The sequence below is a fragment of the Anomaloglossus baeobatrachus genome, chromosome 5 (genome assembly GCF_048569485.1).
Source record: "Anomaloglossus baeobatrachus isolate aAnoBae1 chromosome 5, aAnoBae1.hap1, whole genome shotgun sequence".
NCBI lineage: Eukaryota > Metazoa > Chordata > Amphibia > Anura > Aromobatidae > Anomaloglossus > Anomaloglossus baeobatrachus.
Genome location: NC_134357.1, coordinates 147,444,660 through 147,467,116, shown reverse-complemented (window position 1 = coordinate 147,467,116; position 22,457 = coordinate 147,444,660). Strand labels below are relative to the sequence as shown.

The 22,457-nt window shown below is 39.2% G+C and overlaps 1 protein-coding gene across 3 annotated transcripts in view; it reads left to right on the top strand.

Annotated features, from left to right (window-relative positions):
• Positions 1 to 22,457, top strand: part of CDH23 (cadherin related 23) — a 1,872,161-nt gene that overhangs the window by 1,273,915 nt on the left and 575,789 nt on the right. For all 3 annotated transcript variants that reach the window (XM_075348968.1, XM_075348971.1, XM_075348969.1), the window contains exon 22: positions 18,881 to 19,070. In XM_075348968.1, coding sequence (XP_075205083.1) covers positions 18,881 to 19,070 — 190 coding nt within the window. The remainder of the gene's footprint in view (positions 1 to 18,880; positions 19,071 to 22,457) is intronic.

Here is a 22,457-nt window from a genome sequence, read left to right as displayed (position 1 = left end):
GGTCAGTTTCTGTTTTTTTGCAGACCTACTAACAGGACCATCTTTTTACTATCTTTTGTGTAAGATCGGATGGCACACTGAAGCACTTGCGTGTGCATCCGATCCTCCAAAAAAACACATTGGATGCCGTATGTCCGTTCCATTACAATGAAACATGTCCTATTCTGTTCTGTAATAACGGACCGTGACTCAATACAAGTCAATGGGTCTACAAACTCCCGGGAAGCCGCACGGAAGCACTTGGGTGCCCCTGTAGTCTGTATCCTGCTCCCCCACCAGCACTGCGGCTGCTCGCACTGCAGTGTGTCAGCATATGCCCGCACTGCAATGTCAGCATATGCCCGCACTGCAATGTCAGCATATGCCCGCACTGCAGTATGTCAGCATATGCCCGCACTGCAGTGCGAGCAGCTGCGGGCATGATGAGCGTTGCCGTCAGGAGGTTAGTAAAGTTCATTACCTGCTGTGATGAATTCCTGCACTCCTGACGTCAGCGCTTGTCACTGACCGCTGTAATCTTACATCACCTCTCGTGGGCGGCCCGAAACTGTGACTAGAGGTGACAACATGGGCCGCTCATGAGAAATGATCTGAGAATGCGGCAGTCATTGAACTCAGTGACCAGCGCCGATGTCAGGAGTGCAGCTGCTTTCATCACCACAGGTAACGTACCTAGCTAACCTCCTGAAGTCAGCGCTGGTCATTCTTTCAGTAACCTGGGCTGACCTCATGATGTTAGCTCAGGTCACTGAACTGCTCTCCCAGTGAATGGGGAACATTCTGTTCTTCATTGACTGGGACAGTTAGTACAGATCATCGTGAGACCCCCTTATTGGATTACGCTGGACCCGGATTTGTTTTTTCTTCCCAATAAATTGGTGAAAGAGGGAATGTTTTGGGGAGTGTTTTTTCAAATAAAAATTTGTTGTCGATTTTTTTTTTATTATTATTGACTAGGTTAGTGATGTCAGGTATCTGAAAGATGCCGTGACATCAATAACCCCAGGGCTTGATGCCAGGTAACATTGCACATCTGGTATCAACCTCATATATTACCCCGTTTGCCACCGCACCAGGGCATTAGGATGAGCCGGGGCAAAGCACCAGGATTGTCGCATCTAATAGATGCACCACTTCTGGGGCGGCTGCAGCCAGCTATTTTTAGGCTGGGGAGGGTCCAGGAATCGCAGACCTCCCTAGTCTGAGAATACCAGACCACAGCTGTCCGCTTTACCTTGGCTGGTGATCCAATTTGGGGACTTGACATTTTTTGTTTTAAATTATTTATTTAATTTAAAATAACAGCGTGGGGTGCCCTCTGTTTTGGATTACCAGCTAAGGTGAAGCTGCCAGCTGTGGTCTGCAGGCTGCAGCTGTCTGCTTTACCTGAGCTGGCTACAAAAAATAGGGGGGACCCCACATCTTTTTTTAATTATTTATTTAGTTTTTTGGCTAAATACAAGGCTAAGCACCTTTTTGTGCCACATGAAAGACACTAAAGGGGGCAAGATTACTAAATGCTGGGGAGTGGGAGATTATATATGTCGTTTCCATCTATTATCTATTTATCTATCTATCTATCTATCATCTATCTATCCCTCTATCTATCCCTCTATTCATTCATTCATTCATTCATTTATCTCTCTATTTATCCCTCTATCTATCTATCTCTCTTTCTGCCTCCATCTATCTATCTATCCTTCTATCTATCTATATATCCCTCTATCGATCTATATCTATCCATCTATTTATCTATCTAGCTGCTTCTGTTTTTTTGCGGTCCACAAAAAAACAGAAGGCACATGGATGACACACGGATGACACACGGCCCGTATACGGAACGGACCGGATGTAACACGCATGCCACAAGGATGCATCTGTGAAAAAACAGGACCGTTTTTGCGAATGGTCGTGGGAATATAGCCTTATGGAAATACATAGTGCTCCTCTCTGAAGTCGGGTTGCATACATCCAGCTTCAGAGCCGCAATGATGTTAGTAAAGAAAGCCACACACATGTATGGGATTTGCAGAGAGCTGGTGATGATGCCGGCTGTATACAGATCATAATAATAATAATAATACAGTGGAACCTTGGTTTAAGAGTAACTTGGTTTGAGAGCGTTTTGCAAGACAAGCAAAGCCTTTTAAAAATGTGTAACTTGGTTTAAGAGCAATGCTTTGCAATAAGAGCAAATCCTTACCATGCACACTTTCGGTTGAGTCCTTTCACCACGCTCTGACCCGCTCTGGAGGTAACTTTCTGTACATATATACTGTATACCATTGTGCAGTACAGTATATACTATACAGCATGTCTATCAATTTACATTTGTGGATACAGTATTGTACTTTCTTTCTGCTAACCAGTACAGCACATTGCTTGTACTGTAATCTAATTGACTGGGCAGTATTCCTATCCCACATTTCGCTTACTTCTGCCCTTATGTTGGGGAGAATAGATGTGGGGTGTGCTTTTAATGTATTGTACTAGAATAAAGGTTGGCATATTTATACATAATTTTTTCTCTATAGCGCACACCAACAATTCTATTGTAAGCTAAAGTGCAGTTTAATTTGTTTTATGTTTTTTTTCTGTACTGTACAGTATTTTGTATTAGTTAGCATAAATTCAGTAAATATTTTTGGGTTGTGGAACAAATTGTCTGCATTTAAATTATTTCCTATGGGAAACTTTGCTTTGATATAAGAGTAACTTGGTTTAAGAGCACAGTCCTGGAATGAATTATGCTCGTAATCCAAGGTTCTACTGTAATAATAAAGTTGATTTATATAGCGCCACCATATTCCACAGCACTTTACAATTAAGCGAGGGCATGTACAGAGAAAAACAAAACAAAAGTAGCACATAGGTGAACAGTTCAAGGAGGAGTGAGGGCCCTGATCACAAGCTTACAATCTATGGGGATATAGAGGGACACAATAGGTAGAACATGCTTTTAGTGTCAGGTCCTGCCATCATTATGATTAGGGTTGAGCGAATCTGGAGTTTGGGTTCGGTGTTTGATACTAACTCACTTTTTCCATGAAAATAAAGTTAGGGTTTGGAGTTCGGGTGCATTTTAAATGCAAACCCCTGGTGTTAGCATTGCTGTGCTTGGGTACGCTTAGTGCTCAGCCCAGTGTGAGCTGCTTGCAGTGTTTAAACGGCTCGTACTGGGGGTAACAACAGCTTGATCATGACTGCAGTATTGTAGAGGCTTCACCTAGTACCTCAATTTACCTCCCCTTCGGGTTCACAACCACCCCATACCTGGATGCCCTTCCACAAACGACAGACAACAATTTTGGATTAATTATGGCCAAATTGGCCTTTATTATAACAAACATACAATAAATCAACATGAAAAGTGAGGAGGTTCTTGGAGCTCCAAAGTCTGGCGGAAGCCATAAATACTTGAAACCATCAAGCATTACCCCCAGCCGCGACCACAAGCCCGGGGGCACCACTATTGCTGGAAAATTACCAACATCACCGACTCCCAGGGACTCCACCCTGAAGAGCCCCCCAATCTGCCAGGCAATAAACCAAGATCTGATCCAAAATGGGAGGTTACATCCACCAGATGTACCACCCCCCACCACCATTTATCCACCATAATCCAAAATGGGAGGTTACATCCACCAGATGTACCACCCCCCAACCACAATTTTTTCCACCAACTCCAAGAACCCCCGCCTCCTCCACAACGCCGAAATGACCCGTTAAACATGACCGTAATGGTTTTTTTATATAAAAAACATTATATATACACATATACATGCACCCCTATATACAGTGTATGTATGTATATATATATATATATATATATATATATATATATATATATAACACAAACATGCATATATGAATAAACCCATGCACATATATAAATATATATATATCCCCACATACACAACACATATACAGTACATACATATACTATATATATATATATATATATATATATATATATATAAAACAAACTATCTTTGTCCACCTCATTCATCAGGAAAGGAGGGCGGGACCTTCAGCTGTGGTGCCTACGTGCCTATTGCAGGCCACCCCTTTTACCTCACCCTATATACATTCCTACAAATCTCCTGACCACACCTCCATAAACTGCCTCCCCTTAAAGTATCAAACCCCAGCACAGACCAGCTTGCTCTGCTTTTAACCTTTTGCTTGCCCTCCAAAGCTGAGTCATGGGTCACTCCACCCATGGCTGTGCTTAGGGCTCCGTTCTTCCTGGTGTAGTGTGCACCAAAAAAAATGGAAAAAACCTCGCCCATCCTCACCTGGAAGTGTCCTGTTTACAGCTATCTGCATGTGTGCGGAGACCCAAACTGCCAATTAATGACTTTGAAGTTCAGGTCAAATCTGGGTCTAAAACTGAACTTTAAAAAAGTTCAGCTGGACCAGCAGAACCTGAACTTCCATGGGTCCATTCATCTCTTATTATGATAAATAATGGATTTCAAATAACGTTGAATGAGCCGGTCATCAGACAGTAATAAGCTTTAAATGCACTTACATGCTATTGGTTGTATAGAGGATGTGAGGACAGAAATAGGAGCAAAGTGGTTATGAGTAAAATTTAGAAGGCGCAACAGGGGAGGGCGAGTTAGGATAGTGAGTTGAGATGATAAGTTGTCTAAAAAGAAGTGTTTTTAACGCATATTTGAAAACATGGGGGCTGGATATTAATCACATTGTTTGGAGTAATGCATTCCTGAAAACTGGCACAGCATGAGAAAAGTCTTGGAGACGGAAGTCTGAGGTTCAGATTATGGAGGATGTTAGTCTAAGATCACTTGTGGAATGGAGTGGGTGGGTAGGATGATAGGATAATGTCATTATGTAGACAGGGCCAACTAGTCTGGGGAACTAATGCCCCATCAACAAATTAAAGGGCTTTTTTACATATGATAAAAGGACTTTATAAAGACCCTTTTTCAAAATGCAGTATATAGGGCTTACTAGTCAGGGTATTAAGTAATAAATATATAATGCGGGTTGGAGGGCATGGGGGACATGACAGGTTCCCTAGGCTCATGCTCGCAGCAGTTTGAGCCGAGTGAATTTAGCTTTCGCATGAGAGAATCATCGGATGCTATATGCCACTTGTGACCCCAGCCTAAATTAGAACATCCACTGTAAGATTCTTTATTGTCATTTTCCTGTAAATAACAAATTACTTTTTCTGTGCTTTTCATTTCCTATGATTATGGATAAAGGTTTATTAATTTTCTTTTTTTTTTAACAATGCAATTTTAATGAACAGTGTGTAATATGGCTGACATGTATTAAACAGTAAAGTGGGTTAATTGCTTTTTAAACAACATTTATTATAGCAATGTGTATGAACAAGTACCTTACCCTGATGAATTAATTGCGAATTAAGATAATATGTGTTAGTTGGGCTGTCAAGAGTCGACAAATGTGTTGGTAGTAATAATGATTAACAGTTTTCCTCTTAAAGTCAGGCAGAAGTCATTGAAACAAATCTTTCTCATATTTCATTGAAATAATTGTATTCTTTGATAAGGTATTGATACCTTAAAATTTTCTATCACATACCCTATATAAATTCAGCATCCTCTAAACAGTCAAAGGAAATGGACACCAGTTGACCTGTTGGAGATTTGTCATGGGGAGTACAGATGGCACAGGGGCTCCTGAGCTGACCTTAAGGCTAGGGACCCTGTCCTGTCCTTTATCCAAACGGTAGACCTGAAAGTAGTTTGGGTCGAGCCACCAACATGTCCCTGTCTGCTGTCGGGCCCTGACCTAATACCCCTGCACCCTGCAACCCAGGGCTGGGCAGGACACAAAGTATAACACCACCCACAAGACTAAGACAAGGAAATAAAGTGAAACTCACTCATACTGCAAATATCCACAAACGAGAGACAAAAGGACACCAGAGGGCATAAACCAAAGGAGAATGAGTAATCCACACCAGGAATCTATAATGCAGTGCAGACAACAAATCGCTGATCACCAAATGAAGGATCACCACGGACACTGGGATATCGTAACTGCAAGCAGAAACTATCTTCGGTGGTCTCCTACTGCACACCCCAGCCTTAAATAGGAGACCAGCTGTAGAAGGAAATAATCAACCTTGCTCTCAGCACGCTGGTCCAACAAGGATCAACCCATGCACAGCTGGGAGCAGTGAAACAACTGAGCCGATGCCCAGCCGAGCTGAGCATTTAAGAGAGACCAGGTGGCCTGTCAGACCCTGCAATGTGAACAAAGCTTGACGTAGTAGAAGTAATCCGCATTTGTGGATACGGACGGCGCATGACAAGATTGCATTAAAAAGGTCTTATCCAAGTAGATGTCTCCTGTATGCAAGGAAATGTGTTCTTTATAACATAAGTTCACTGGTGGACACAGAAAGAGGAGGTTCCCTGTGCAAGAACAATATATGGGCCCATTTGAGTCCAATAGCTCATCAAAATACACAATTCCACCTTCTTTGGAGGTAGAATTGGTCCTTTAACCTTTTGGGCCCCTGTGCAACTGCAGATGTTGCACTAATGATATGTCCGCCACAGATGTAGTCTATTCTGACAATAGAGGGCATTTTTTTTCTAGTTCTTTCTCCCAAAATTATGAGGGAATATAAATCAGTCACATCTAGACCTGGGTGTCAGGGGACCCAATGGTCTATCAGTCTATAGAGGAAGTTCAACAACTGGCACATGTGACAAGCTTACAAATTGCAAAATACCTTAAGTTTTGTGTTTTTTTGCAAAGGTGCAGCATCCTGGAGAATTTTTTGTGCTTACTCAAATTTCTGCCTTTCTCCTCTTACAATCCAGAGTATTCGGTAATGGCTATCTCTTTTCACATATGCTTTTGAGCTGCTTTGTCAATATCCAACTGGAAAAGCTAAGCACCTTAATTGAGGACCCAAAAAGCTGGTTCAATCATAAGTAATCCCACTATTGGAAGTGCAGTGTTTCTAATTTTTCCTTAATTTTTGATCCTGTCATGTCCTCTGTATCTTATCCTTGATAATAAGTTACATCTTGCAGTAGGATTTTGACTGCCATAGTGAACAAGTTATATGTTTTTAAAAGAAAGTTATTAAATATTTTATTATTAATCTCTATCTTAAAAAGGTATTTTTTTTCTATTTTTTTGTTTCCTAAAGTCATCTATCTTTCATTGCAAAGTAAAGCTAATTTATTTTGCCCTCTCTCACTTTATACATATCGTACTTATTAGATTGATGGAATGCTTATGTTTCAAAGTACACAAAATAGGCTAAATTGAAGTTTAATAACGCATTAAATTAATTTTTATTTTGTCCGGCTCAAACCTCATTAATTTTTCTTCTAATTATGTTTTCACCCCTATGACAACATTAACTGAGAAAGTATTTTTTATTACGGTCTTTCTATTTTAAGGACATGAAATTGTTCGCTACGTGTTGTTTTGTTGCAGTATTATGGTGATTATATTTGCACAATGGCATAATATAATTCACATTTCTGCACAGCTTATTATAAACTCCTATCTCAACTCCGAGACGTTCTTATCATTGCTGTTGTAGAATAGTTATGCTTTTTTTTTTTTGTAAACAGAGGACAATTATATACCTTACATTTATTTTACAGTTTTGTACTGATTTAATAGATTCAAGAGACATCCATTGACGGTCGCCAGGACAGAATCTATTCTGACTAAATAGCTAAACTCCAAACAATTGTTCATGCAACATTCATAATCCATATTTTTACCTACATCATAATATATTCTTCTTTTGTTTGTTTTCTATTGTGTCCAATCGTTATCAGCTCTTGCAAATTTTATTTATAACATTTATGAGTTTTTGTAATTATATTTTAAGGATGAATAAAAAAAATCTCAATAGGAATATATTTGAAAAATAGGAATATATTTGCAAAGTTGGAAAATATGTTTTGTGGAGACATGGATATAATACAAAGGAGTTTAGCATCAGTGTATCAGCAACCTGTACCCTATAATAATTTCAAGCTTGTGCCCCAGAAAGCAATTATTGGAAAACCATGGCTTTTCAGGATATTTATAAATCATTTAGTTAAATCTCCAGTTCTAGCTAGTAACCTCTTCTCTGGAGTATGCATCATTTATATTAAAAAAGGACAAAAATAAAAAAAAAAGTTATAATTCCGCCAGTAACACACCTAGTCACAAGGACTAGTGAAAAGGACATTAGGGATGATCGAATACCTCAAATATTCGGCTTTGCAAATATTTGCAGAATAAATCGCCGCTATTCGACTATTTGTGAATATTCGATGCGCAATGAAAGTCTATGGAAAACCCCGAATAACAACAATTCGGAACTATTCGGGCTTCCCATAGACTTATATTGCACATCGAATATTCGCATAGCGGCAAACTTTTCGGAAAATATTCGCGAAGCCGAATATATGAGGTATTCGATCATCCCTAAAGGACATGAATGTTATGTACTCATAAATAAGATCCATATCCCACATGCTATTCTACCATAAGTGGGCGAAGCTTTTGGCTTCATTGTATGCAGGAGAGAAAGGAGATTATCTTGTTTGATCAACCTATTTACCTTAAATAAACACATATATTTTGAAGCCCTAGGAAGCATACTGACATGCGAATCAACCACCATCTGACCGTTCCCTCTGAGCCCCATGCTGCCTGTATATTTCTAATGGACCTTAAAGAGCACCAACCATGAGGATTTTCCTAAATAAGCTAAAGCCAGTGCTATACTGATGCTAGGATACTGATTCTAAACATACCTTTAGTTGTGAGGTTAGGTGTGTACTTTATGAAATACAGGGAAGGGAAGATTGTAAAATGCACCGTTATTAGACGATTGGTGCAATGGAATATCTAATAGGTGAGTCAGATTTCGCTAGTTATTCCTGCCCCTGTCTGTCCTTCCTCTGCCATGTACTGCCACCCTCCATAATAACAGAGAAAAGGGGAAGGAAGGACAGGCAAGCAGACAGTGACAGGAATAACTAGCAAAACCCAACCCACCTATTAGAGTTTCTGTAGCTGCTATCAAACAAGTTGCAGTAAATTTCACAGACTTTACTTGCCTGTATTTCAGAAACGATACATCTGATCTCACAACTAAAGGTATGTTTAGAATCAGCATCCTAGCACCAGTATAGTACTGGCTTTAGTTTATATAAGAAAATCCTGGTGGTTGGTCCTCTTTAAAGGTAATCTGTCCCTAGGTTTTTCCTATGTAATCTGACAACAGCATAATGTGATATGTCACTTACTTTACTGGGTGCTGCATTTTCTCTGCTGCAAATCTAGTAAAACTCAGAATGTCAAGCCCTGTATAACCCTGTCCACATTACCGATTTGCAGTGTTATGTGTATATTGTGTTGTGATAAAGAGCTGCTAATCAGTGCTGAGGTGTGGTTTGACTAGGAGGCATGAGGCAGCTTGTCCTGTTGTGAAAGTCTTCTATTGATGAAAGACTGATTGTATTGAAACAGCAAAAAACAGTTGAGTAATTGACGCATTAAGGTCTCTAGCCCAACATTATGGTGTTCTCAAATTAAATAGCAAAAATCTGCTGACAGATTCTCTTTAATAAACTACGTAATTTACACATGATGATTGTCATTATGTTTAAAATAGTATGAAAAACTATTCATCCTTACCATTTGTTGGACTTTAAATGGGTTGTCCGGTCTAAAACAACAAATTAACAGTTATTTAATGTGACTGCAGATTTGTGAATCCTCACATTGCATGTGCTGCACGCTGTGAGAATTTTCTAATGTCAGTACCAGGAACAGCAGGCTCGTGTTCACAAGTATATGAGATATGCAGTCTCCTGGTCAGGATCTGACCAGACTGATTCCCAATGAAAGTATTGCGTGATGCCAGAAACAGTCTAGTTGTAGACACATGATCCTGGCACTGTCACTGGCGGATCCTCACATTGCACAGTGCACACAATGTGAGGATTCATTAGTCTGCAGTCACGTAGAATGACTGTAGGTTTGTCGTTTTAGACCAAACAACCCCTTTTAGCAGAGAACAGCGATTGACCAACAGCTTCAGCTGTGCATGAGGAGGCTTTGATCTCTGTCCATTTATCGGATAGTGCTAAGCTTTTGTCTTTCTCTTGTTTTTTTTGCATGAAAAATACACCTTGCCTGTAGTGAAGCATGGCGTTGACTCAGATAGGCTCTGAGGCAGATTTGTGTTCTCTGACACTGAAAACCTGCAGTGTTTGGAGGGTAAGATGGATTCAATCAAGTATTTGGAAATGCTAGGAGAAATCATAATGCCTTCTTTTGTTACTGGATCTTCCAATGGGACAAGGTGACCAGGAAGAGTCTGGAGTGGGTAGACTTGACCCCACAGAAAATCTTTGCTGGACTTTAAGAAAGCGTTTACAGCACAAAAGTCCAAGAATATAGTAAATGTGAGGCCATGGACTAAGAATCTTGCAGAATACTGCCTGAAGCTGGTGTATGTTTACAGAAAGTCACAACAGCCAAAAGGGGCTCTAGTAAGCAGTAAAGATGCATGTTATGCAAAGTTACTTAATTGTGAGACTGCAGTGGTAATTAAAATTTACATTTTGTGTCAAATTTGGAAAAATCACTTGTTATATTTGTTCTATTTAGCTATTTAAATTGTTCTTTGGTTTATTGCAAACCACAAAAAGTTAGTACAATTTTCAAATAAAGCTAATTTGCAAAGACGGTGTCACGATTCCTCTGTGCAGAGCATCTTGCCTTTGGAGATGCTCTGCTGCACTTTCCTGTGTTACTAAACTAGCAGTTTGTTTGACAGCACAGGATTCCATGTTGGTGCTGATTACTTAGGTTTCCCACCTGTCATGATTCCTCTTTGGAGAGCATCTTGCCTTTGGAGATTTTCTGCTGTACTTTTCTGTGTTACTAAGCTAGTAGTGTGTTTCACAGCTCAGGATTCCATGTTGGTGCTGATTACTCAGGTATCCCACCTTCCTGGTAATTGCTCAGGCTTCTTTACTGATCATGCTCGCCCACGACCTCGCCAGTTGTATTTTCTCGTTCTGCAGTTGTGCTCTTGGCTTGTGTCTCTGATTGTATTCTGATCTTTGCTCTCTGACCCCGGACAGTTATTTGACTCCTCTCTTCCTGTGACCACTTCTCTGCTTCTCCCCTGAATCTGATATGTGCACTCCTGGATTTCTGACCCTGAGATATTGACTTGATTTATTATCTCAGAAAATTAGAATATTATATAAGACCAACTGAAAAAATGATGTTAAACTCAGAAATGTTGGCCTACTGAAAACTATGTACAGTAAATGCATTCAATACTTGGTCGGGGCTCCTTTTGCATGAATTACTGCATCAATGCGGCGTGGCATGGAGGCGATCAGCCTGTGGCACTGCTGAGGTGTTATGGAAGGCCAGGTTGCTTTGATAGCAGCCTTCAGCTCATCTGCATTGTTGGGTCTGGTGTCTCTCATCTTCAACTTGACAATACCATATAGATTCTCTATGGGGTTTAGGACAGGTGAGTTTGCTGGCCAATCAAGCACAGTGATACTGTGGATATTAAACCAGGTATTGGTACTTTTGGCAGTGTGGACAGATGCCACGTCCTGCTGGAAAATTAAATTTACATCTCCAAAAAGCTTGTCAGCAGAGGGAAGCATGAAGTGCTCTAAAATTTCCTGGTAGACGGCTGCGCTGACTTTGGTCTTGATAAAACATAATGGACCTACACCAGCAGGTGACATGGCTCCCCAAGCCATCACTGATTGTGGAGACTTCACACTAGACCTCAAGCAGCTTGGATTGTGGCCTCCACTCTTTCTCCAGACTCTGGGACCTTGACTTCCAAATGAAATGCAAAATTTACTTTCATCTGAAAATAACACCTTGGACCACTGAGCAACAGTCCAGTTATTTTTCTTCTTGGACCAGGTAAGACGCTTCTGGCATTGTCTATTGGTCATGAGTGGCTTGACACAAGGAATGCGACACTTGCAGCCCACGTCCTGGATATGTCTGTGTGTGGTAGCTTTTGAACTACTGACTCCAGCAGCAGTCCATTGCTTGTGAATCTCCCCAAAAATTTTGAATGGACTTTTCTTAACAATTCTTTCAAGGCTGCGGTTATCCCGGTTGCTTGTGCACCTTTTTCTATCACACTTTCTCCTTCCACTCAACTTACCATTAATATACTTGGATACAGCACTCTGTGAACAGCCAGCTTCTTTAGCAATGACCTTTTGTGGTTTACCCTCCTTGTGGAGTGTGTCAATGACTAAATTCTGGACATCTGTCAAGTCAGCAGTCTTCCCCATGACGGCGTATCCTACTGAACCAAATTAAAGGACCATTTTAAATGCTTAGAAAGCCTTTGCAGCTGTTTTGTTGTAATTATTATTTTTTGAGATAATAACTTTTGGGTTTTCATTGGCTGGAAGCCAGAATCATCAACATTAACAAAAAAAAAACACTTGAAATAGATCACTCTGTTTGTAATGACTCTATATAATATATGTGTTTATGTGTTTCCCTTCTAGTATTGAAATACTGAAGTAAATTGATTTTTTGATGATATTCTAATTTATTGAGATGCACTTGTATGTGTGCTTATGATACAGCTTCTGTCAGATTACATAAAAGTCTCCAGAGCAGTGTTTCTTCAGACTGCAGCCCATCCTGACATTTGACTAGGATGGACTGCCGGTTTAATTATGTGATGGCGCCATTTTATTACATCCTTTGATAGACCCTTTAAGGACAATCTATTTAGCTAGAGGGTATTTCATATAGCGATGAACAAGTAGTTACCATCATTAAAATAACCCACATCTGTGTGTTTTAAATATTTACATTTTAATTGCCACATTTTCCTATTTACATTATAGTTTATTTTCAGCATTATTGTATTTATCTAGGATTCTATAGTAATACATTAGATAGTCTATTATATATTCACTTTCAGAAAACTTCACATTCATTCATAGTCATTTAAAACACATGGCTTGCTTACACTCTAAAATAAATGAGCCATTTTAAGAGCTTGCAAACACACACATATGAGGCTGAACCATTTGGACTGGATTTATAATCCTGGAGACGAAAATTAATTAAAGTTTTTCGTTCAGCTGCGATAAAATAAACAAACCATTTTAGATGCTCAGCATTTTATGGTTCCTAATAGCTAAACATAATAAAATCTAAAAGCTTAGTTTTTTTCTATAATACAATATACAAATAATACTGTAGATTTTAGAAAAGTGAATTTTTACTCTGGTGGTAATTTCCATTGAAGTCAATTATATCTGTTTTGCAACATAATTCAAATTATTATATTTGAAACAATGCCAAATTTGGTAAATATTTTATTTTATGTTTGAAAATATTTTCTAAAGATTATATAATTGCATAGTAACATAGGTTGAAAAACATTGGGTCCATCAAAAACTTACTTAGGTCCATCAAGTTCAACCTTTCTTAATAAAATAGATTCAGCATCTGAGTCATCAAAATATTTTTGATAATTTGGTTTGATATTATTATAATAATAATAATAATAATTATTATTATTATTATTATTATTATTATTATTATTATTATTATTTATTTATAGAGCACCATTGATTCCATGGTGCTGTACATGAGAAGGGGGTTACATACAGAATACATATATAAGTTACAATAGACAGGCTAGTACAGAGGGAAGAGGACCCTGCCCTTGCCTGCTTACATTCTATAGGATTTTGGGGAGGAGACATTAGGTGGGGTGTTGGTCGGGCGGCAGTTCCGGCACGGTGGTGAGGCGGTGGTGACGCAGTGGGGTTATTGGAGATTATAGGCAGTTCTGAACAGATGAGTTTTCAGGTTCCGTTTGAAGCTTGTGAGTGTAGCAGATAGTTTGTTGAGGCAGCGAATTCCAGAAGACTGGGGATGCTTGGGAGAAGTCTTGGAGGCGGTTGCTTGAGGAGCAAATGAGAGAGGAGGAGAGAAGGAGATCTTGGGAGGACCGGAGGTTACGTGTTGGAGTGTAGCAGGAGATTAGTTTGGAGATATACGGAGGAGACAGATTATGGACAGCTTTGCAGGTCAGTGTTAGTTTGAAATGGATATGGTGGAGGATTGGGAACAAGTGGAGGGATTTAAAGAGGGGAGAAGTGGGGTGATGTTGAGGAGAGAGGTGGATCATTCGGGCAGCAGAATTAAGGATGGACTCGAGAGGTACGAGATTGTTATTTTTATCTTCAGTATACTAGAAAAACATGTAAAGGACTATTTATAAAGGTAATGTGTCACTGCCGAGATCATGACTAACTGTGGGCACCATGGAAAGTCTGATTGTATTTTGCTTTGTTGAACTTTTAAGCCTTGCGCCATTTAAAGGCTAAAGACCTTAAACTATTAAGATTGCTCAAAGCTTCAGCCTACAATCCACATTTATTTTCAGAATCCTTGATATGCAGTTTGCAGCCTGATCCTTCTTTTAGATTTTTCTACTGTGGGAGTGTCTCTTTCAGTCATATAGGCTGGATGATAGGTCTGTACATATGCAGAGTGCATCTGTCTTTATTCCTGGTATATCTTACACTACACCTACTTGTATGTATCTGCACAGTTCCAGTATTGTAATTTTCTCTTCATTTGTTGTCACACTGTCTGTAGCTCATTTTTTTGTGTGACCTCCAAGATACTCTCTTCTCTCTCCATGAAAGATCTGGGTACAAACCTCTTCTCCTTCCATCTGCTAATTCTAACACTGAGAGAAGTTTTAAGTTATTAGTAAAAAACTATAATGCAATTTTACAGGGTTTGGAAAAGTATTGGCTGAGAAGCTCTTTCTCGCCTTAATCAGTCATATACACTCATGTCCGAATGTGTTATCAACCTTGAAATTGTAGCAGAAAATGAAGTATTTCTCTTAGAAAATGACTGAAATTTCACATATTTTACCATAAACATTTTTATTTCCTTTGTGTGTAGTGGAGCAACACAAACAAACGGAAAAAAGGGCAAATTGGACATAATTTCACAAAAAAAATGGGACAAACAAAATTGTTGGCACCCTAAACTTAATATTTGGTTGAACACCTATTGGAATAACTGCAATCAACCACTTCTTATAACCATCAACAGCTCTTACACCTCTCAAATGGAATTTTGGACCACTCTTTTTTGCAAACCACTCCAGGTCTCTCATATTTAAAGGGTGTCTCTTCTCCCAACAGCAAGTGTTTAATGGGATTTAGATCTGGACTCATTGCTGCCACTTCATAACTCTCCAGGCCTTTGTTTTTATCCATTTCTGGGTGTTTCCTGAAGTATGTTTGGAGTCATTGTCTTGCTTGAAGACTCATGACCAAGGATGTAAACCCAGCTTTTTGGCACTATATTGTTATATTTTGGCAATATATTACTTTAGTAAGCTTCATATTTCATGATGCCTTGCACACATCCAAAGCACCCAATGCGAGAGGCAGCAAAACAACTCCAAAATATATTTGAACCTCCACCATATTTGACGGTAATTAATGTGGTCTTTTCTTTATGGGCCTCATTTAATTTTTAGTAAACAATAGAATAATGTGCTTAACCAAAAAGTGCTAAACAATAGGATAAAGAGTTGCACACCAGTCACAATGAATAGCGGAATAATGAAAAGCAGAACTGCTATGGGAATTATTCCCATAGCAGTTCTGCTTTTCATTTTTCCCCTATACATTGTGACTGGTGTGCAACTCTTTATCCTATTGTTTAGTTGTTTATTTTTTGAGTCTTGCACCTTGTTCACACCATGGTGTTCCAGACGTACATTCTTTAATTACCAAAAAGCTCTATCATAGTCTCATCTGTCCATAAGACACTTTCCCAGAAGGATTTTTAGATTACTGAAGTGCATTTTGGCAAACTGAATTGAAGAATTTTTATGTCTTTGTGTCAGCAGTGGAACCTTCCTGGGTCCTCTGTCATAGCATTACATTTCAAGCAAGTGTCAATGGATAGTTCACACTGACACTGATGCACCCTGAGCCTGCAAGACAGCTTGAATTTCTTTGGAAATTGATTAGGGCTGCTTATTCACCATCCAGACTATCCTGTGTTGCAACCTTTCATCAATTTTTCTTCACGTCCAGGGACACTAGCTACAGTGGCATAGGTTATAAACCTTTTGATTAGGTGGACAAAGGAACATCAAGATCTCTGGAGATGGAATTGTAACTTTGAGATTATTGATATTTAGTGTGGCACATACAGACACACAATGCAAAGATGGAGTCATCTTCTCCCCTTTTTATATAGTTTCAGGTGTGATTTTCATATTGCCCACCTGTTACTTGCCACAGGTGAGTTTGAATGAGCATCACATACTTGAAAAATAGTGTTTATCCACAATTTTGGAAAGATGCCAACAATTTTATCAAGCCAATTTGGGTTAAATTATGTCTCAAATTAATTGCCTTTTTTTCAAAGTTATTTTTGTGTTTGTTCAATACATACAAGGGAAATAAATATGTGTATGACAAAATATGTAATTGCAATAGTTTTCTGGAAGAAATATTTCATTTTCTGGAAAAATTTCAAGGGTCACAATATTTTTGGCCAAGACTACAGCTGAATATAATCATTAGGCTTGTCTCTAAATCATGTTAAAGGGAATCTGTCATCAGATTTTGTTACCTTATCTGAGAGCAGCATACTGTAGACAAAGAGGCCCTGAGATCAGTGATATATCACTTAGATTACTGTCTGCAGCCATTCTGACACAGTGAAAGATTTTAGATGTTGCATGTAGCAATGCTGGGAGAGCTGTCCCAATCCACATCAGGCATTAAGTGTATATTTCCATAGACAGAAGCTGCTAGTCACAGAAGGGGGTAGAGTCAGACTATAGCTCATGCGCCCCTGTGACCCACTAATGATAAAGATGACGAATGTCATGATCTATGCCAAGCTCAGGTACCGATGAGCCATTTCATGTATCTCTCCTCTTGAGATACAGGTCATGGGAGGGGCTTATTCCAATCTGCCTCATTTTGGTGGTCAGGCCGCTATATCTTTGTGTTGCTGTTCCTGGAACACCATCAGTAATAGTTCCTGCTCTGCAGCACGTGAGTCTGTCTCCCGTGAGTGTTCCTTGATCCATCCTACCTCCCAGCTACCGTTCTAACCTGGGCCCTCCCTGTACCATCTGTCTGCCCAACTCCTCTTGACTTTCCGGTCCTGTCCTGTGTCTCTCCTCTTCCTGCATCTCCCTGTACCGTCTGTCTGCTCAGCTCCTCCTGACTTGCTGGTCCCATCTTGTAACTCTCCCGTCCCTGTTTGTAGCTCTGATCTCCCGACCTCTGACCCTGCTTTGTTGTACCTGACATTCGGCTCTACTTCTCCCTTCTGATGTTGGCGTTACTTCCTTGTTTCCAACCTCTGGCTAGCACCTGACCACAAATTGCTTCTCCCCTGGTTTTGACTTGACATCCTGGTACTGACTCGGTCTGCTGACTATTCTATTGTTTTTGCACCCTCTAGTGGGTAGTCTGATAACTGCATCTTGAAACAGATTCTCCAGTGTTTCTCAGTGCTCCCACTAGTACAGTATGACAACACAGGGCTGAATTCTTTGTTTTAACTCTTGCAGCATGCTGTCTTCAGATTACATTGCAGAAACCTGGTGATTGTCTCTTTAGTATAATACTTATTTAGTTTTAATGTAAGACTGGAATCATGTTGTAATAGGAGATATATGGTGAAAAATGTGGACCTGTATGAATGGAGACATTTACAATCCATGACATTGCAATTGATAGTTTACAGACGATTACCGAAAGCAAATATGTTACAAAGGCATTTTTCTTTATTCGCCCTAAAGCGCCTGGTCAGCAGTTTTCATAAGCTCAATTAAATGGTTACAATATTGACTAAGGGCTTCAAATGTTCATTTTTTCATATACAATGAAAATGGCCCTAATTTCATTAGTTTTGTTTGGAGTTTTTTCCGATTTTTATCTCAATGTCAGACAACCTTTATTCATCAGAGGTTGTCCAAGTTTTAACAGTTTTTATCGGATTTGAAAAAAAATCTATGAAAAACAGACAGCACGTGGATGGCATCAGAGTGCTGTCCCATTTTTTTTTTCACAGACCCCTAAGGGTACTTTACACGCTGCGACATCGCTAGCGATCTCATTAGCGATGTGAAATTCTAGATCGCAAGTGCGATCTTTCGAGATCGCACATAGGTCATTTTACGCATGTGCGATCTCGAAAAATCGCACTTGCGATCTAGAATTTCACATCGCTAATGAGATCGCTAGCGATGTCGCAGCGTGTAAAGTACCCTATAGACTTGCACTTTGATCCTACAATTAAGGGTGCTTTACACGCTGCGACATCGCTAGCTATCTCGTTAGCGATGTAACATGCCAGATCGCACATACGCGCACATGTGACCAGCGCTTAAAAAAAATGACCTATGTGCGATCTTGGCATATCTTATCTGCGATATGGAGTGTCACATCGCTAACGAGATCGCTAGCGATGTCACAGCGTGTAAAGCACCCTTTAGATAAATGTTTGTGATTTTACCCAGAGCACTTGGTCTGCAAAAAAATATTACATATGAACAGAACCATTGACAAAACTTGGTATGAATCATACAAGGATAGAACGCATATGCAAAATATGGATGTCTGAGTGGGCCCTTATAGTAATTTTTAATTAATACTTTACATTTATAGAGTTTTATTTATTTTTATTCAAAATTTTAAAACTTTAAATTTGTGTGTTATCTTTTGCTAATCTTATGCTTTATCCTCTTTTTGCTCCCACACTTGTTTATACAACATAGTTTCTCAATTGTTATGTCATAATCTTTCATCAGGTGGTCGCTATTGATCCAGATCTTGCAGAAAATGGGACACTCGTGTACAGCATCAACCCGTCAAACAAGTTTTACACCCTGAATAGTACAACAGGAAAAATCCGCACTACTGGTGTAGTGTTAGATAGGGAGAACCCAAATCCACAAGAAGCAGAAATGATGCGGAGAATTGTTATTTCTGTAACAGACCGTGAGTATTCAATACTATCCAGATATTGCCTGAACACAGGGATGATGTTATAATGATCACCTAATATTACAAGTTCAACCATAATGATAATTGTTAATTTATCATTGTCTTTGCTCTTTTTTTCTTGGGTAAAGAAATGTTCTAATACTGACTTTTTGAACCTAATTTATTATTTAACTTTTTTAATGTTTTTTGTAAATTAAATTTTCCTGGTTTTGTCAATTTTGTATTTCTTGGACATTATGAGAATGGTTTTCCATATCCAATTGTTTTAGCCTAATTATTAATTGTAACTTTTCAAACTGTCACAAAATGTTTGTGCAATTGTACTGCAGTATCTTAGAGGAGTATGAAATCTGTCTAATTAATATGCAATATTTTAAATAATCGTGTGACAGTTTAATCTGAAAACATGCCAAAATATCTAAATGAAAAAAAAGAGCATATTTGATTTTGTACAGAACTTAGTAAACACATGTTCAACATTTAAAAGAGTTTGGCACAAAAAATAGTATAGTATGCTACAAAACAAAAAAGAAGAGACTTAAAGGAATTAATCAACAGGATTTTCGTATAAAACCTAAAGCCAGTGCTATACTGGCACGATCAGGCTGATTCTCTACATACCTGCAGTGGTCAGATGTTTAGGTTTTGAAATCCAAGAAAATAAAGTTTATAAAATCATCAGCGTCTTGAGTGACAGCAGCTGAAGATCAGATAATATATTCATAGTTGTCCCCTCCCCTTGTTAGAATTAGTATAAGTATTATACAATCGATATAATGTTTGACTTGCAGGACCTGTACTGAGGTCATAACCATGTAACCAGAAGGGGTGGGGCCTCAGCCAACATAAAAATGTTGCTTCCTGATATCAGCTTTGTTGGCTGAGGCCCCGTCCCTTCTGGTCACATGGGTATGACCTCAACACAGGTCCTGCAAGTCAAACATTAAATCGATTGTATAATACTTATACTAATTCTAACAAGGGGAGGATATCCCCTGATGCAATCACAGGGAGCCGATGGTTACCATGGTAGCAACGGGTCATGTGATGGCTCTTTTCACTATCATGAAGTAGTTCTTATTATAGCCGACAGAGCATCTCTGATCAACAGAAATGAATCAGTGATCAGACTGCTGATCTTTATAGTACCCTAGGGGGACTGATAAAATAATAAAAAAAGTTAAAGTTTTAAAAAAATAAAAAAATTAAAAAACCTAAAAGTTCAAATCACCCCCCCATTCAACTCATTGAAAATTAATGGGTTAAAAAAAAGAAAAAATACACACACATTTGATATCGCAGAGTTCAGAAATGCCAGATCTATCAAAATCTAAACTCAATTAACCTTATCGGTAAACAGCGTAGAGGCAAAACAATTGCAAATGCCAAAAATTAGCTTTTTTGTCATTGCTAATTTTGTGCAAAATGCAATAATAGGCGATCAAAATGCAGCATTTGTGCAAAAATTGTACCATTAAAAATGTCATCTCAGGATGGCAGAAATAAGCAATCACTGAGCCCCATATCCTAAAAAATAAGAACGCTATGGGTCGCGGAAAATGGCCCAAAAACTGCTCTACTTTTTTTGGACAAACTTCTGAATTTTTGTTAAATCCCTTAGATAAAAGTAAGCCCATACATATTTAGTATCTACGAACTCATACCGACCTGAGGCATCACACCGACACATCAGTTTTACCATACAGTGAATATTGGTAAATAAAACGCCCCCCAAATTTTTGTGCTATCGCACTTTTTTGGCAATTTTTCTGCATTTTGAATTTTTTTTTGGCGTTTTTTAGTATGCTATATGGTAAAATTTACAGTATCATTTAAAAGTAAAACTCATCCCACAAAAAAAAAGTCCTCATATGGCAAGATTGATGGAAAAATAAAAAAGTTGCAGCTCTCGGAATAAAGGGAGCAAAAAACGAAAAACAGACAATTGTCTAGGGTGAAGGGGTTAAAAAACAAAACACAAAAGTTCAAATATTTGGTATCGCCAAGTTCAGAAATGTCTGACATATCAAAAAATAAAATAAATTATTCGGATCAGTAAAGGACGCAACAAGAAGAAAAAAATCCAAAGCTCAGAATTATTTTTTGTTTGTTTGCTGCAGCATTGCAATAAATTACAATAAGATGCTATTCTAAACATTGTATCTATACCAAAATGATATCAGCAAATATGTCAGCTTAAAGCACAAAAAATAAGCCCTCACACACAGTGGCATCACTAGAGTTTGATGAGCCCCGGTGCAAAGTTCGGACCTGGGCTTCCCTCAACGTACACTGACACTTGGGGTACGGGATTTGACACTGGCACTCGGGGTACAGGATAATGATGCTGACACTTTTCTCTTACCCTCAACACCCAGATTTTCCATGATCTGAAATACCTCTATCAGCACCCAGCTTTCCTATGTTCTGATATCCATCTTGTCCTCGGCACCCAGCTTCCCCATGCTCTGCTATACAGCTTTCCCTCAGCACCCAGCTTTTCCATATCAGAGCATGGGAAAGCTGGGTGCTGAGAGATGTATAGCAGAGCATGGGAAAGCTGGATGCTGAGGGAAAGAACCCTTTTCCCTCAGCACAAAACGTTGCCATCCCCTGCTTGTATCTGTTCCCCCCTTGTATATAGTTCTCCAAATACTATAAAATTGAGCACCAGCAAATAAAATGTAAAAGTTTATTGAAGCATAATTAAAAAGCTCATAATAAAAGTTGTTAGGGCGGGTACAGGGCATAGAAACATCATCATGTTTCAAGCGAAAAAAGGCTTTTAATCATGACAAAAATACATTGCTCTTGACACACTATATATACACATATACACATGGAAAGAACCCTCTTCACAAATGGAGGGTGAGGCGGCACACCTGACCACAAGCAAAGAGTAAAGTGTCAAAACCTGATACAAGAGTAAAGTGACAAAACGGATGTCACACGGACAGCACACATACCATCCTAGTGACATGCGTTTTTCTAAATACATTTATCGCATGTTGCAGAAAACACTGGAAATGAGTGAGGTCTGTCGATGTCGGTCAATCTCTATCTCTGTCAGTGTGTCGGTCTCCCTCTCTGTCGGTCTCTCTCTCTGTTGGTCTATCCCTCTCCCCCCCTCTCTCATACTCACCGATCCCTGATTACCAGCGCGGTGCTGCACGGCTGTCACAAAGCTCCGGCGGCTATTCCTCATTTGAAAAGCCGGCCGCTCATTATTCCATCCACTATTCACTGCTTTCCCCGCCCACCGGTGACTATGATTGGTTGCAGTCAGGCACGCCCCCTCACTGAGTGACAGCTGTCTCACTGCAACCAATCACAGCTGCCCGTGGGTGAGTCTATATCGTGCAGTAAATTAAATAAATAAAT